This window comes from Triturus cristatus, chromosome 2_2 (assembly GCF_964204655.1).
Source record: "Triturus cristatus chromosome 2_2, aTriCri1.1, whole genome shotgun sequence".
In the NCBI taxonomy this organism is placed as follows: Eukaryota; Metazoa; Chordata; class Amphibia; order Caudata; family Salamandridae; genus Triturus; species Triturus cristatus.
In genome coordinates, this window is record NC_140582.1 from 39,830,685 (window position 1) to 39,846,217 (window position 15,533).

General features: G+C 46.5%; 1 protein-coding gene across 1 annotated transcript in view; it reads left to right on the plus strand.

Annotated features, from left to right (window-relative positions):
• STBD1 (starch binding domain 1) overlaps positions 1 to 11,491 on the plus strand; it is a 70,823-nt gene extending 59,332 nt beyond the window's left edge. Inside the window, exon 2 of the mRNA XM_085640969.1 lies at positions 6,675 to 11,491. Coding sequence (XP_085497095.1) covers positions 6,675 to 8,377 — 1,703 coding nt within the window. The 3' untranslated portion in view covers positions 8,378 to 11,491. The remainder of the gene's footprint in view (positions 1 to 6,674) is intronic.
• Positions 11,492 to 15,533: the final 4,042 nt, after the last annotated feature.

A 15,533-nucleotide genomic window follows, 5' to 3' on the forward strand; every position in this document is an offset into this window, starting at 1 on the left:
GCTCCTTATGGCATCACTACCGCGTTTGGTGCCGGTCGGTTCTCCGGCTGGCGTCTACCCCAGCCTCTATCCCGACGTAGACACTCAGCCGGACTGACGTCTGGCACCGGGTGGGGTTTTGGTGCCCCTGTTTACTCCTGGGCTCCCTTTTCAACAGTGGCACCCAGAGGATGATGAGAAGGACTGGGAGGGGTCAGGTGACCCTTTAACTAACCCATTAGATACTGAGCAGGACTGGAGAGAGGAACTGGGGGATGCCAGTGATCTTGACACCTCCTGACCTTGGCATGTTGTCTCCTCCTACCATGGATACGGAAGAGGGAGCATCACACGCAGTGGTGTTGCATAGGGCGGCCGAGGCTCTCAACCTCTTGCTTCCTACAGTGGCGGTCAGCACTAACCTCCTGACAGAGGTGCTTCAACCGGCTGCGAGCTCTTTGAAGCCCCTACTGCCGTTTAATGAGGCCGTCACAGACTTCCTTTTGGGCACGGGGTCCAGGCCCAAAACGGGGGCTCCAGTGGACAGGCTGATCGCCAGACACCACAGCCCAGCTCCGGGAGACCCACTTTCCTTTCCAATCACCCCACCCCTGAGAGCTTGGTAGTTCAAGCTTCCACCTCCAAAAGCGCATTCCCTACTGCTCCACCTGAAAGGGAATCCAAGAAGCTGGACCACCTTGGCAAGAAAATTCTCTTCCACCAGTTTAGGACTGCAGTCCATAAACACCACATGTCTCTTGGGCCGTTATTCGCACTCAGTGTGGGATACAGTGGAGCAAGTGCTGCCTTAGTGTTCGGAGGAGGCCCGGGCAGTGCTCTCCCCGGCTGTCGCCGCCAGGAGAGATGCAGCAAAGTTTACAATCCGTTGTGGGCTGGACACCGCCTACTCTCTGGGCAGGACCATTTCAACGTTGATAGTGCTTTATCGCTACGCCTGGATGAGGTCCACTGTCTTTTTCAGGGGATGTCCAAAACACCTCGATGGACATGCCCTTTGATGGCCATCGCCTTTTTGGTGACAAAGCAGACCGCGACCTAGAGCGCTTCAAGGACACACGGGCTATGGCTAAGCCCTTGGGCTTCTCCAGCTGTCTGGCGCAGTCTGCTTTTCGCCCCTTTTGTGGCTACGGAAGGGGTGCCCTGCTACATCCCACTCGGGGCCACAGACCGTAGCAAGTTACCCAACTTCGCGCGGACGGGACGTGGAAACAACCGGCGAGGTTCCGGGGGCCAACATCCCCCCCTCCTCCTCCTCTGCAGCAGCCTCCAAACCCTCCTAGTCCAACCTTTCAGGCCCATCAAACTCCAGTGGGTGGCAGAATTCGCCATCACCTGCCCCGTTGGCACACAATCACGTCGGATAAGTGGGTTTTGCAAATAGTCTGAAGGGGCTACTCTCCACTTCAAGACTACCCTTCCAGCCAGGTCACCGCAATACCACTGCATGTCGGAGGATCATCTGGCCCTTCTCCAGTAGGAAGTTATGGCTCTCTTGGTCAAGGGAGCCATCGAGCGCATTCCTGTCCTAGAAGTAGGTTATGGTTGTTCTTTCCACTTCTTTCTGGTTCCCAAGAAGGATAAGGGCCGCGTTCCATCTTGGACCTCAGGGACGTCAATCGCTTCCTCCGTAAGGAGAAGTTCAAGATGTTGACACTTGCTCAGGTCTTGTCTGCCCTCAACCTGCAAGACTGGTTGGTAGCCTTGGACGTGCAGGATGCTTATTTTCACATCCCTGTCATTCCGGCGTTACCTGTGGTTCATGGTAGGCCACAAGCATTTTCAGTTTACCGTGCTCCCCTTTGGCATTACCAGTGCCCCTCGGGTGTTCACGAAAGTGACGGTGGTCATAGCTCATCTGCGCAAATCGGGGGTTTCAGTCTTCCCCCTATGTCGATGACTCGCTGTTGAAGACTGGCTCGCCCCTGGAAGTTGTCTTCCACCTCCAGACTATGGCCGACTTCCTGCATTCGCTGGGGTTCTACATCAATGTGCCGAAGTCGATCCTGATTCCCTCTCAGACGCTCCTCTTCATCGGAGCGGTTCTGGACACAACACTGTTTCGGGTCTATCCTCCCGAACAGAGAGTCCAGGATATTCAGGCATGATTTTGATCTTTCAGCCTCTATCACTGGTTTCGGTCAGACTGACCCTGAGGCTGCTGGGCCTTATGGCCTCCTGCATCCTGCTGGTCAATTATGTCAGGTGGCATATGCGGGCTCTGCAGTGGGACCTGAAGTTCCAGTGGGCACAGCATATGGGGAATCTATATGATTTGTGCAGATCTCAGAGGGAACTGCTCAACAACTGCAGTGGTTGCTTACGAACCAGGATTGGGTCAATGGTAGATCCCTCTCCCTTCCCCAACCAGACCACACTGTGGTGATAGACGCCTCCCTTCTGGGATGGGGCGGCCACATGGGAAAGGCGGAGATCAGAGGCCTCTGGTCTACGGCGGAGTCCGGGCTTCACATCAACCTTCTGGAGCTCCGGGCGATTCGTCTTGCACTAAAGGCATTCCTTCCTTCTGTCCTGGGAAGAGTGGTGCAGGTGTTCACGGACAACACCACTGCCATGTGGTATTGCAACAAACAGGGTGGGGTGGGGTCGTGGACCCTATGTCAGGAGGCCCTCAGCCTCTGGAAATGGCTGGAACATCAGGGCCTTTCCTTGGTGGTTCAACACCTGGCCAGTTCTCTGAACGCCCTGGCGGACAAACTCAGCCGCAGGTGCATGATGGATCACGAATGGCGTCTTCACTCTGAGGTGGTGCAAGGTCTCTTTCAGCAGTGGGGAGAGCCTTGGTTAGATCTATTTGCCACCAAAGAACGCGCAATGTCAGCAATTCTTCACGTTGGAATTTCTAAGGCGGCACTCGCTCGGCGACGCTTTTCGTCGCGAATGGAGTTGTGGTCTGTTGTACGCCTTTCCGCCTATACCACCTCTGCCCAGAGTGCTGAAGATCAGGCTCGACTGTGCCCAAGTCATTCTTGTGGCTCCGGATTGGGCACGAAGAGTCTGGTATCCTGAGCTGCTCAACATGGCAATCGGTCCTCCGATCAGACTGCCTCTTAGGGAGGATCTTCTGTCGCAGCAGCAGGAGACGGTTCTCCACCCAAACCTGTCCAGTCTCCATCTCCTTGCGTGGAGATTGACCGGCAGCAGTTGATGTCTTTCGACCTGCCTCCTGAAGTGTGATTTAATCTTGGCAGCCAGGTGTCCCTCTACTAAGATGGTATAAGCCTGTAGGTGGAACAAATTTGTGGCATGGTGCACAGCAAAGGCTGTGGATCCCCTTTCTGTCCCTCTTTCTGAAGTACTCTTGTCTCTTCTCTTTGGCCCAGCACTATCAAGGGCTATCTTTCAGCCGTCTGCCTTCCTTCGGATGCAAGATCAACCTTCTCTTTTCAAGTCCCCGGTAGTTAACAGTTTCCTAAAAGGCTTAATACATCTTTTTCCTCCAATCCCCTTTGTTATGCCTCAGTGGGACTTGAACCTTGTGCTGACCTATCTCACGTGTGCTCCCTTTGAGCCGCTGCATAACTGTCATTTACGCCTTCTGACTCTTATGACTGCTTCCTTGTAGCCATCACGTCTGATAGAAGAGTGAGTGAGTGCTGCAGATCGGCGCATATAAAATCTTCCTGCTTCCGCGGACAGAGTAAATCCACAGTCACACGCACAAACATACATCATACACTAGGGCCCATCACACTAAATTCGCACTATTACTCTATCCACACTGAATATAGGAGAACCAATCTGCATCTACAATGAGGTCAATGCGACCTGAATGATATTGCCTCGAGTCACGATTTTAAACATAGGAAATACATTTGAAACTCAATAAATGACAAGAAATTAACACCCAACACCATAATTCAATCAATGCTTATTTATCTAAATTAGTTCAAAATGAAAGTCAATCATTGGCAAAATCATTATTCTCATAGTTGCCTATTCTAGCTAAATGGGTCAGGACAGGTCTCTCTGTAAAGTCTCTTGAGATGCCGTCCTCAGCATAGGTTCAGGAAGAAGTCCAAAACGCGATGAACCACAATGGAACGCAATGGAAGTAATGAGCGCAATGGAACACGGACCCTCTCTAGTCTAACATATTTATAGAGAATGTTACAAACAAAAGTAACAAACAAAAATTAGATATCCGTTGAGCCGCTGAGCAGGGCGAACAGGAAAGGAAGTCTCTCGGTTACATTTAGAAAATCTCCGCTCAGGAAAAATCACAAAAATAAAAAGACGGAAGAAGGAAACTCGAGTTTGCAAATGTATCTTTCGTAAATGTTCTTCCTCGATATCTTAGCAGAGCCACCGCAATTGTTCATTGTGACTTTATCCCTGTCCAAGGCCAGCTGGAATCACGCCCGGAGCTGCCATCCTCACGGAAGATTTTCTAAGCAGGCAAAAGCTACGGTCAGGTGACTCTCGACCATATTCAGCAAGGCCTCCCATCAAAATTCACTCACTCGAGCGCAGGCTGTAAAAGGCAGCCATCTTGTTTTAGGCCAAAACGAACCATCTTAATTAAAAGAAACACAAAACAACGTTACCACAGCATAATGATAGAACAGTGTTAATTCCCACTAATACCCTTATGTGTATGTAATTATCTAGCCTCTTGCAACACAATAAAGCATTAATACACGTTATTTCAAAAGCGTTTTGTGCTCCAAACAAATAGCACTTTGCAACATTCATTTAATTAAAACTGCACATTATTATTAAGCAACATATACGCATTCCCACGTGTAGTTTTCTCTCATTAGTAGTGTTGGTAAGTCCGACTAAACAAAACAAACTACGAATTAGTAATTTTAAAATTAATAATTTTAGTTAAACGAAACTGGAGCTTAAAACACGATAAATTTTCAACAGAAAACTCTGCTCCAGCATGAGCTCCAGGCTTTTTGTTCAAAACCTCCTTTCCTATCTGTTCATCCGAACAAGTTGGTTCTCCGGACCCATCCATCCTTCCTTCCTAAGGTGGTCACTGCCTTTCACATCGGGCAGACCATTACTTTGCCCACCTTCTTTCTGCCTCCGCATCCTTCAAAGGCAGAAGGGAGGCGCCATCGTCTGGACCCAAAACGTGTGCTCTCCTTCTATCTGGATCGACTCAACCGTTCCGGGTGGATGATCAACTTTTTGTTGGTTACGTGGGTGCAAAGAAGGGTCGGGCCGTACACAAACACACCATTTCTTGATGGGTCGTGTTGTGTATTAAGGCTTGTTACTCTCTAGCTAAAAAGGAGCCTCCAGTCTGGCTACACGCTCACTCCACCAGGGCGACTGCAGCCACTACTGCCTTGGGAAGGGGAGTGCCTCTGAATGACATCTGTCAGGCAGCCACGTGGGCATCTCTGCACACGTTCACCAAACACTACTGCCTGGACAGCCAAGTCCGGAGAGACAGCTTCTTTGGCCGTTGTGTTCTCCAGTATTTTCTGGTGTGATCTTGGTTCGCAGACCCACCAGCGGGGTTGGTATTGCTGGGGTATCTATTCTAAAGTAAGGAATCTATAACTAACATGTTTCTGTAAGATGCACAGGTTACTTACATTCGGTAACGATATATCTGTAAGAAACATTAGTTAGTTATAGATTCCTTACCGCCCCACCCATCCTCCCCCGTTCGGCAAACTGATTTCTAGGGTGTAGGACATCCCTTAAGGGCTCTAGTTTTGTGCACCAATGGTGTCTTGCATGGCTCTGCGTTTCTGGTGCGGAAAGTCGTGTACAGAACTGACGTCCCTACGCGAGGGTGGTGTCTAAGTAGCTGCCGCGACGTCATCCTGGCGATCACGATGACGGACGCGGAGCCGACCGACACCACCTTCCGACACGCAGAGGTACTGCAGACGAAAACTTTCCGGATCCAATCTGATGCCTGGGGGTAATTCTAAGGTAAGTAATCTATAAGGTAAGGAATCTATAACTAATGTTTCTTACAGATATATCGTTACCGAAGGTAAGTAGCTTGTGCTTTATTGCGCCCGCTTACAGGGATCACAATGATGGCATGTTTCCTGTTCACGGTGGTGTCCCCTGTTTGTTTTAGCGTTCTCTTACATCGGGAAAGCGATGCACGTTATGAAAAGCATTTTTTGTTTAATCATACAATTACTTAGCTTGTATGATATTGAGTCTTGGATGTATATTTTAATGTTTTATTCTGTTTTATGATGTATTGCATTTTAACAATTGTTCTTTCATAGCTTATGTCGATATGGCCGAAATGAAAATGTTTAATCAAATCAACACCGTTGCTAGGTAGTTTAAATGGGTGGCATTTTGAAGGTGTGATATTGTTAACAGATTCTTTACTGAGATATGGGCAGAATGCCTTGGGTATTCATAATGTTTAGTTGTTTAACTGAATCGAGCAGATGTTCTCTAGTTTTCCTATTTGCACACCATAGATATTTCATACTCGTATCATAAGACTTTCCCCATCAATTTACTTCATGGCTAGTAACATTACTCTCATACCTGTGAAAAGGAATGTGAAGTCTTACGAATTCTTTTTACTCTTCGGTTCACAAATACATTATTTACTTGAAAATTTGAGATAAAATACATTGTTACGATTACATTGTTTTTATCTAAACCATTTAGCCGATGAACAAAACTAAGTGTGTGTTTTTTCTTTTGCCCAATAGAAATGATTTCGGAACCTGAAGAAACTGAGATTTGTAACACCACAGCAAGTTTTTCGTCAAATCAAGATTTCCCTCTAAAAGTGGATACAACTCGAAGCGACCAGTGTGATAAAAATGCGAAGGAACATGTCGATCAGCAAGCCCCACAAAGTGGTCCAGCACCCGAATCTGTGTATCAGGACTCTAGTGAACTTTTACAACTGAAAGTAGCTGCATCTGCTGTAGAAGTGGTGCAGCACAGCGTTCACCAGAGTGCTGAAGAGGTTCAATCCAGTTTGCAAAACCTAAACGCTTCTGAAAAAGCACAGTTCACGGTGTGGGAGGAGCCGAGAGCTGCAGGTCATTCTAATGTGCAGGAGGCTATGTCCTGTGCAGTCAGAAGTGTTGAAGCTGCACAGTCCAGCATGCTGGAGAATGGGTTGAATGTTGTACAAATTGGTGAGTCTGCCCAAATCGGAATGCAAGAGGGTGTTATGAATGCTACACAGGCTGTTCGTGTGCAAGAAGCTCTGCTGGATGCTAGTCCCATTGCTCAAGCTGAGCAGTGCAGTGTGCATGAGGAGATATTCCATGTTCCTACTAAACAGGCAGACCAGACCAATGTCCAAGAAACTGCACTGCAGGCTACCCCCTATGCTGAAGCAGTGCAGTCCAGTGAGCAGAAGAAGGCTTCTTTGTGGAATGATCACACCACTGTGGAATCAGCCGTCGAGCCTACTGTGCCAGTGGAGACTGAGGCTGTAGCTTTGCAAATTGCTGAGGCAATGTCCATGGAAGCTGTGCCTGGAGGTGTAGCTGCTGTTGAAGCCCCACTCTCCAGCATTCAGGACCGTGCATTGACCGTTCTACCCAGTGATGAAGAGCAGCCCATCATGCACGAGGGTGTGCCAAATGCGATACTCTTTCCTGAGGAGAAACAGTTGGGTGGGCAGGAGGCTGTCTTAGATGCGCCCCATACCAATGAAGAACCAGGGCACAGTCTTCAGGAGGGTGGTGAAACAAAGTTCAGTGGGCAAGAGGTTCCGATGGACTCATCGGGTCCAGAGGAAGCTTTAAGTGCGCAGCACGATTCGTTGAATTTTTCTCCCAGTGCTCCAGCCGTACACGTGAATCAAGTTGAGAATGATCTTATCCACGCTGAAGGAGAAGAATATAGGGTCCCGGGGGCAGTACCAGATATTTCTATCACATCAGAAGTTGCACAGTTCAGTGTGCAAGAGAAAATGCTGGAAACCTCCCAGGGCTTTGAAGCTACAAAGTATGTACCTGGTACTGGTGAAGAATGTATTTCACACACCTCGCACTTGAGCAGTGATGACAGCAAACAATTTCATACTGCTGAACCACTGCTACAAAACCTGGAGGGCGATTCTAAAATGAGAAAGATTGCAGCTGTAACTCCCATGCCCCAAAATGTTAGTGTCAAGTTCCGAGTGCATTACATTACTCATTCGGACTCTCAATTGATCGCAGTCACAGGAAATCATGAATCACTTGGGGAGTGGGATGTCTTTGTGCCGCTCAAGCCGGACAAGGATGGCTTCTGGTCTGATTCTGTTCTTTTGCCAGGGGACTCTAGCGTGGAGTGGAAATTTGTGATGGTGGAGAGTGGGAAGATTAAGCGATGGGAAGAATGCAACAATAGATCTTTGAAGACCGGGCATGATGATGCAGAGGCCCATCAGTGGTGGGGATATCATTGAATGAGCTACAGTGTAGTAAAGGAAGCAGAGGGTGGTGGGTAGGGGAGCAGCCCGCTTAAGCATTGACAAATCACTTATTAGAAACTGTACTACCTCTCATTCTGTATATCCACCTGTGACATTGCCAGTGTCCTTATTGTCACTTTTAAAGGGTAGTAACTAATCACGAGAAGTGGGTAGTAGACAAGAAGTGATACACTGTAAGTTGCTGTATAACACTAATCAGAAAGGAGCGGTTGCTAAGCAGGCAGTGGTACATCCAGAAGTTAATAGAGTTGAAAGAATCCACTTGCTGTGTAAGAAGGAAAAAGAGGAGCACATTGGAACATATATTACTACTTTTAGGCGTCATGAGTAAAGGTAGATAGAACTGCCAAGGACGTTCAAATGGCTATTTTTGCTGTTTGAGTGCTCAGTAAAATTATCACCTAAGGAATGGATTTTATCATGTGGTTTGAAAAACCTGTCGGACAATGTGTGCCGTTTTTGTTTGTGCCCCTGGTTTCTTTTGGGCTCTTTTCCGAGACACTGATTCTGTGTAACCCCCCCCCCCCCCCCCCCCCACACACACACACACACACACCACTTGCCTCTCAGCCACCAATGGGGAAAGGCCTGGGTGTTTCGTTGCGGTACCGGAGCACTGCTGTAAAGTCTGTTGTCCAAGAGCACTCGGGTGTGCTTCTGTTTAATGAAATAAAATTAACTCCTTGTTAAAGAACATACGAAGAGTTTAAAATTTAGATAGATCATTCTCATACATTGTGTTGATAGTAATCGTTTTTCAGTTTTTTTTTTTACATATTTTGTTTTGACTTCTTGGACGACGCAATAAGAATATACTGTGACACGTGTGTGGTAGCGTAACTACCCCTTGCTGTGGTATTTTGCTGACTGATTTGGGGGAAAGATTGATCCTTCGCAACTTTATCCGTTGTAACTGATGCAAGGCCTTTGCTGCCAGCTGCATCTTTGATTTGCTTCGATGTTTTTGGAGCCAGCATGCTTAAAGGTGCCAAGATTCACTTGGCATGTGGAGCTACTCCTAACCCGATGGATATCCAGGGTTGATATTGATGGAGTAAGGTGGGCAAATCAAGTACGGGAGGCTGTAAACAGACCAAGCAACTGGTATTATAGCAGTATTGTTTAATGAATGGCCCATGCTGCCATTCCCTCTCCTAATGAAATTAATTGACAAACAGGATATTTTGTATCTCTAAACAGAATCTCACTTAAGAGTGCCAAGGGCAATGCAAAATGTAGCAATCCGCCTACCCCTTTTTATGCTGGTAACTCGGTCTTTGTAGGAAACTGATCCTTTCTGATTTGGTGGCCCCACCCTGTTTCATGGGGTTATGGATGAATTTTTTTACAGCACCTTGGGAATTGTGTGCTGGGTTCAGTCAACACCTGGCATACTTATTTTTTTATTTTAGTTTGTTGGGTGTGTTGCTATAGAGGATCTGTCATTCTACTCTAAATCAGTACTTCTGCTTTCGAAAGAGTTTTACAAGCATAATATTCTTTCTACTTCAGTCTACGGAGTATAGTTTCTACACTTATTCTGTGAAGGTGTCACCCTCCCCACCTCTGAAATGTGTCGATATCATAGTTTACAAACCGATTCATCATGTTTGGTACACGGTATACTATTAAGGATATTAGAAACAGTGTTTATCCTTGCTTCATTTCCGGTTTATCTTGGAATTTAAATTCCTACCCCTTGCTATTAATCAGTATTGCTTCTTTGGAAAGTACGAGTCCAGAAGTAAATTATTAACCTAGATTTTATAAAAGTAGAATGTGGCAACTTCCATTCTCTAAAATGCTGCACTGTTTACATGCACTTAAACTTTAGTATATTGGAACTTGCCTGCTGTTGCGTATTGTATGAAAGCTGGTATAAAAACTTGAAACAACTTGAATGTTGGACTAGTCTGCAATTTATAACTTATTTCGAGAAATCCAGACGAGTCCTCTCTTAAAGATGCCCTTTAAGTCTCGAAACTGAACATCTTCGATTTATTTATGTGACCAGGAGTAAACTTTGCAAAATGCTCAAAGCGTGAAGCAATCACTTGAGAGGATCCAGCATCCTCTAAATTCACTTTGGCTGCAAAGGCTTGGGTGTTAACACTGAGTGAGCTGTTGATATGAAGACAGCCCCAAAGTCGTAAGATGTAAAAGTTTTTTTTTTTTTACCGAAATGTACTTTTCATGGTTTATCTCATTTCTTCATCCCCTTTTTCTGCACTCGTAAATCTTAGAAAACCACTATCCTGCCTAAAATTTTGGAACATTTTAATTGTGATTAAAGCAACAGCAGCATTTTACTTCGGGCAGTGACACTAATTTGACAATGAGCACAAGAGCACCTTATGAAGACAACTTGTATTGTGGTTCCTTGAGCACAATACCTGATTAATCATGAAAAAATTAAGACCAATCCTTGTGGAGTCAAAATGAATTCCAGGTCTTAATCAAAATCTGCATGTCTCACTTGCAGGTCGGAAAAGAAAGACTAACCAGCTTAATGACATCTGTAGTAAAACATTCAATGTATGCAATTTAATTCTGAAGTGTTGAAGCAGTAGGTCTCCTACAGGCACCACTGAATTCATAACCGTGGTAGGATCGCTCACTCAAAGAACAATTGTCCTTAAGAGAAGTGGCACTATATCGCCACATACAACTGTTGCTGCACCAGTAAATGGCAATCGTTTGAGTGCGGAATGTTTGGTGACTTCAATTTTAGCATGATTCCTACTTCAATGCTATTTGTTTAGTCGAGCAACTGTCTTGTATTAATAGAAAATCACTTGCATGTGACTAGCAGCGGTGTCGGAAAAATGCACCGTATGTCTGGGTATAACTTTTATTACATCTATTGCAATGAAAGAATTGACACCTTTTTAATCGCAACATCCAGATGAACCAAGCTTTTCTCTTTTGTTAAGTACATTTTAAATTATTTACTGTGCTATCCTGTGATTTAAGGAGTATCTACTGTTTTACATTTTGGGTGTTAAATGCTGAACGTTGTGAACTGTAAAGCTAACTAACCGGTATGGTTGGTTGTATAGTTCTATAAATAAAGCTGATTTAAACAAACTTTGAAGTGATTTTCTTTTGTGTTTACGCTAAACGGGATGCGTCTCAGAGGATTGACTGCACCATTAGGGGACGCATGTGCAGTCCTGACATGAAATCCAGTTAGTTCCTACTAGGGTATGTCACAAAACGTATTGCTGGGGAGCTTTGCTTAAATGACAAATTCTTCACGGCTTTCCTCTGTTTAAAGCAGCACAAATGGTACACTTACGGAAACAAAGCCTCATCGCAGGTTTCAGATTTAGCTGTAGTTGGTAAACCAGTTATTCCCATTACACTGTGCATGCTTGTGTGTTCAGGTGCCTAGAGTCTGGGCCGTCCTCCAGCTGTCCACGGGGCAGCGCAGAACAAGCGGGTGAGGTTTTTGTTTCTCCGTTTGTTGTGGAAGAAAGTTTTGTTTTGGCCCCGGTTTTGGGCCTCTTTTTAGTATTGCTGATACATATGTATTGTGACCTCACACTGGTGTCTGAGTTTTAACCCCTTCAGTGCCACGCCCTTTCCCCGCCCTGTGCCGGCCGTTACATTAGCGGGCGGGGTTTATGACGAGCTGGACTCGTCATGGGCACAGCGCAACCGCGGCCCATGACGAGTCCAGCTCGTCATGGGCACTGAAGAGGTTAAGACCCTTTCTCGATAGTACAAGAAAGGGTACTCACTTTTAATGATATATAGGCGGACTATAGGATAAATATACTGTATAGGAGTTGTAATTAAACTGGTATTAATTTATAAGCCGAGAAGGACTTCTCACACTCCCAACAATCGTCTCCACCTGCTTTTGAGGGTCTTCCCTGAACATTCACACTGGTCACCTCTGATGGAAATTCATTTGCACAAACCAACAAACGCTTCACCTTACTGTAGTTTCACACGAGGGCCCCCTGCGTATCATGCGAAGCAGTTAATTGGTAGCTTAAGGCCAAATATATTCTCCAATTCCAATATCTAATGGACAAGTACATATAAGCTGTCTTGTTTAGCGAACATCTTGCTTAGTTCGTACCAAGGCCGGCTATTTTTTTAAAAAAAATAAAAAAATCTCAAATCTTTGAGCTTATTCCACAAGGCATTTATCAAGCATTAATGTTCAGAATAATCCGATGTTCAACAATAATGCTCCTGCAGCTCAGTCTTAGTACGTTCTTGTAATTGAAAGCTGAAGTATTCCCAATTTCCCCATTGATTCTTATGATATTCATGCAGCAGCGCTTGTTTTACATAACCCACTGCCAGAATGTATGTACGGGTATGTATATATATATATATATATATATATATATATATATATATATATATATATCTATCTACAGGCAGTCGCCTGTAGATAGTTATAGTTAGGACCTATTTTCCATAGGAAATCCGCAACATTCTATTGCTAATAAGTCTGGCGGCGATTGACGAATCTTTGTGAAATTTTCCAAACTTTTGGCCAGCTCCACTCCGCTCCTACCCTGAAAGGTTCGTGGTGATTCGTCAAGTGGGGGCCGAGAAAACAGGGGGGTCCCAAAACTCGTTTTCCCCATAGGATCTGTTGTCGCAGCTACAGCCTGAACTGCTGAACGGAATTACACCAAATTTGGCAAAGAGGTAGTCCTCAGTTCAGACTCGTGCCTTTTGCTTGGATGGTATAAATCCGTTCAGTAGTTCCTGAGAAAATTAGAGTATAAATGTTAGTGATATCTATGGCTGGGGAGAATCCGCACACCCTCCCCGCACCCAGCATGCACACTGCCGTGTACGAGCTGTATTCTAATTGGCTGCCAACACTCCAGATCAGGAAGTGTTGGCAGCTATCTTGTGCCTCGGTAGAACCGAGGCACAAGAAACCTAAAAAACAAATGCGCAAAACGCGACAAGGGGGCAGGGTAGAAACACCCTGACCCCCTAGGCCTGCTCGGGGGTTCGCACAAGGACCCCCAGGGCAAAAAAAATAAAAAAAAATTAAAAATCTGCGAGATTCGCGCACCCAGCGCTAATTTCGTCCGGAAAAAAATAAATAATTCAGTGCGGTCTCCCACGCTGAATATTCTAATTTGCCCCGGGGGCCAAATCCCGGGGGCTTAATTAAAAAAAGGTGTGGGGGGGGTCCCAATCCCCCCCCCCTGCAGCCCTGGGGACCGCCACCCCCGGGGCTTTGTTATCATAGGTGGGGGGGCTCGCAGCCCCCCCAGCCCCGGGGACTGCCACCCCCGGGCTTAAAACTATTTGATGTGGGGGGGCTCTCAGGCACCCCCAGCCCGGGGTCCGCCACCCCCCCGGGCAACTTGTACATGTTGGAGGGGGGCCATGCGTCCCCCCTCCTGGAGCCTTGTATTGGCCCTGGGGACCGCCACCCCCCAGGGCCGGCTCCTGCAATGTCCCGGGGTGCCCACCCCCGGGACACTGCTGCTTGCATTGGCAGGGCGGGAGCCGCGGCTCCCACCCTGCCATTGCAAACTGCTTTGCTTCATTGAAGCGAGAGCAGGGAAACCTGCTCTCGCTTCAATGAAGCAAAGCAGATTGCTTTTCCACATGGGGAGCAGCATGTTAGCTGCTCCCCATGTGGAAAAGCAATGCCGGCTCCCGCAGGAGGCTGGAAGCCGTCTGGGACCGTGGGGGGGCCGTGGGACCCCCCCCCCCATGGTCTCCGAGAGGCCAGGCCCCGGGTGATGGGGTCCCCGGGGCCAGAAGTGGCCCGGGAGGGGGGCAACGCGGCCCCCCTCCCAAATTAAATAAAAAAATAAATAATAAAAAAAAAGCAATGGCCAGCCCCGGGGGATGGGATCCCCGGGGCCTTCAAGTGGCCAGAGGAGGGGTGTTTGCAGCCCCCCTCCATAACAAATGTTTAAAAAAAGGCCCATGCCCCAGGGGATGGGGTCCCCGGGGCAAATTATGGCCTCGGTCTTCCCGATTTATTTTATTTTTTCCCCCAAAAATAAAAATTGGGTTCAGGCCCTGGGTGATGGGGTCCCCAGGGCCATAAAAATAGAAAAAAAGGGGTCTACTCAGCCCCCCTTCTAAAAAACAAGAAGGAACAAAAAAAACGGGATCGGCCGGAGGCCACGCCCCCTCCTTACACCACTCTGCAAACGCGCCCCCTGGCGCGTTTGCAGAGTGGGAAATAATTCCCCTTGAATACTGGGGCTCACTCGGGGCCAACTAGCCCACCAGGAACCTCCAGTATGCGCCAGGGGGCTGTATTGCAGAGAGGTGCAATGAGGCCACGCCCCTTTTTTACACCTCCCTGCAATGCCGCTCCGTGGCGCTTACTGGAGGTACCTAGTGTCCTAGTTGGCCACTAGGGGACCTCAGGATTCAAGGGGACTTAATCCCCCAAGTGTCCATTTTTTGAAACGTACAAATATTCCTCTAAAATCAGCCGAACTACGAATACCGATTTACTCGCCTGTAATCAGGAGAGAACCTAGTGATGCATCTTTTAGTCCAGCACTGACCCTGAAAAGTAATTCTAAGCGTACTTACCAGTAACCTGTATTTTCTTCCATAGGAATCCATCGTGTGGTTTTCACCAGAAAAGTTTCTAAGTGTCTATTTTCACAAACTAAAAATATTCCTAAAAAATCATCTGTACGACTTAAACACATTCTTTCAACTGTTTACAGGAGGTTGGCCAGTGCTGGATCCAGGATCCACCACTGAGTAAGAAAATAACGATAACACTACTTACTTGCTAAGTGAAGTTTCTGCCATAAGATAACATTGGTGATTCTATGGGAAAACGTTTCTAAGTGTCAACTTTTAAAATACAATAATAATCCTTAAATTACTACTGTAACCAAAGCGCTTTTACTCAACTGTTTACAGGAGATGTCCAAGGACTGAATCTAGGATCCAGTCCTGTGGTTAGAAAAGTAATTCATAAAGTAACTAATTGCATTTAGTTAGAAATTCACATTGAGCTCAATGTTGCTTTGTGTTTAAAGTTGTGTTGCCCATTGCAACAACTGTAACTACCGTACTTAAGTCTGTTGCCTATTTGCCAAGTATTTAAACTAAAGTAATTCATTCTGAGAAAGTATATTTTTTATTGTAATGTATAATG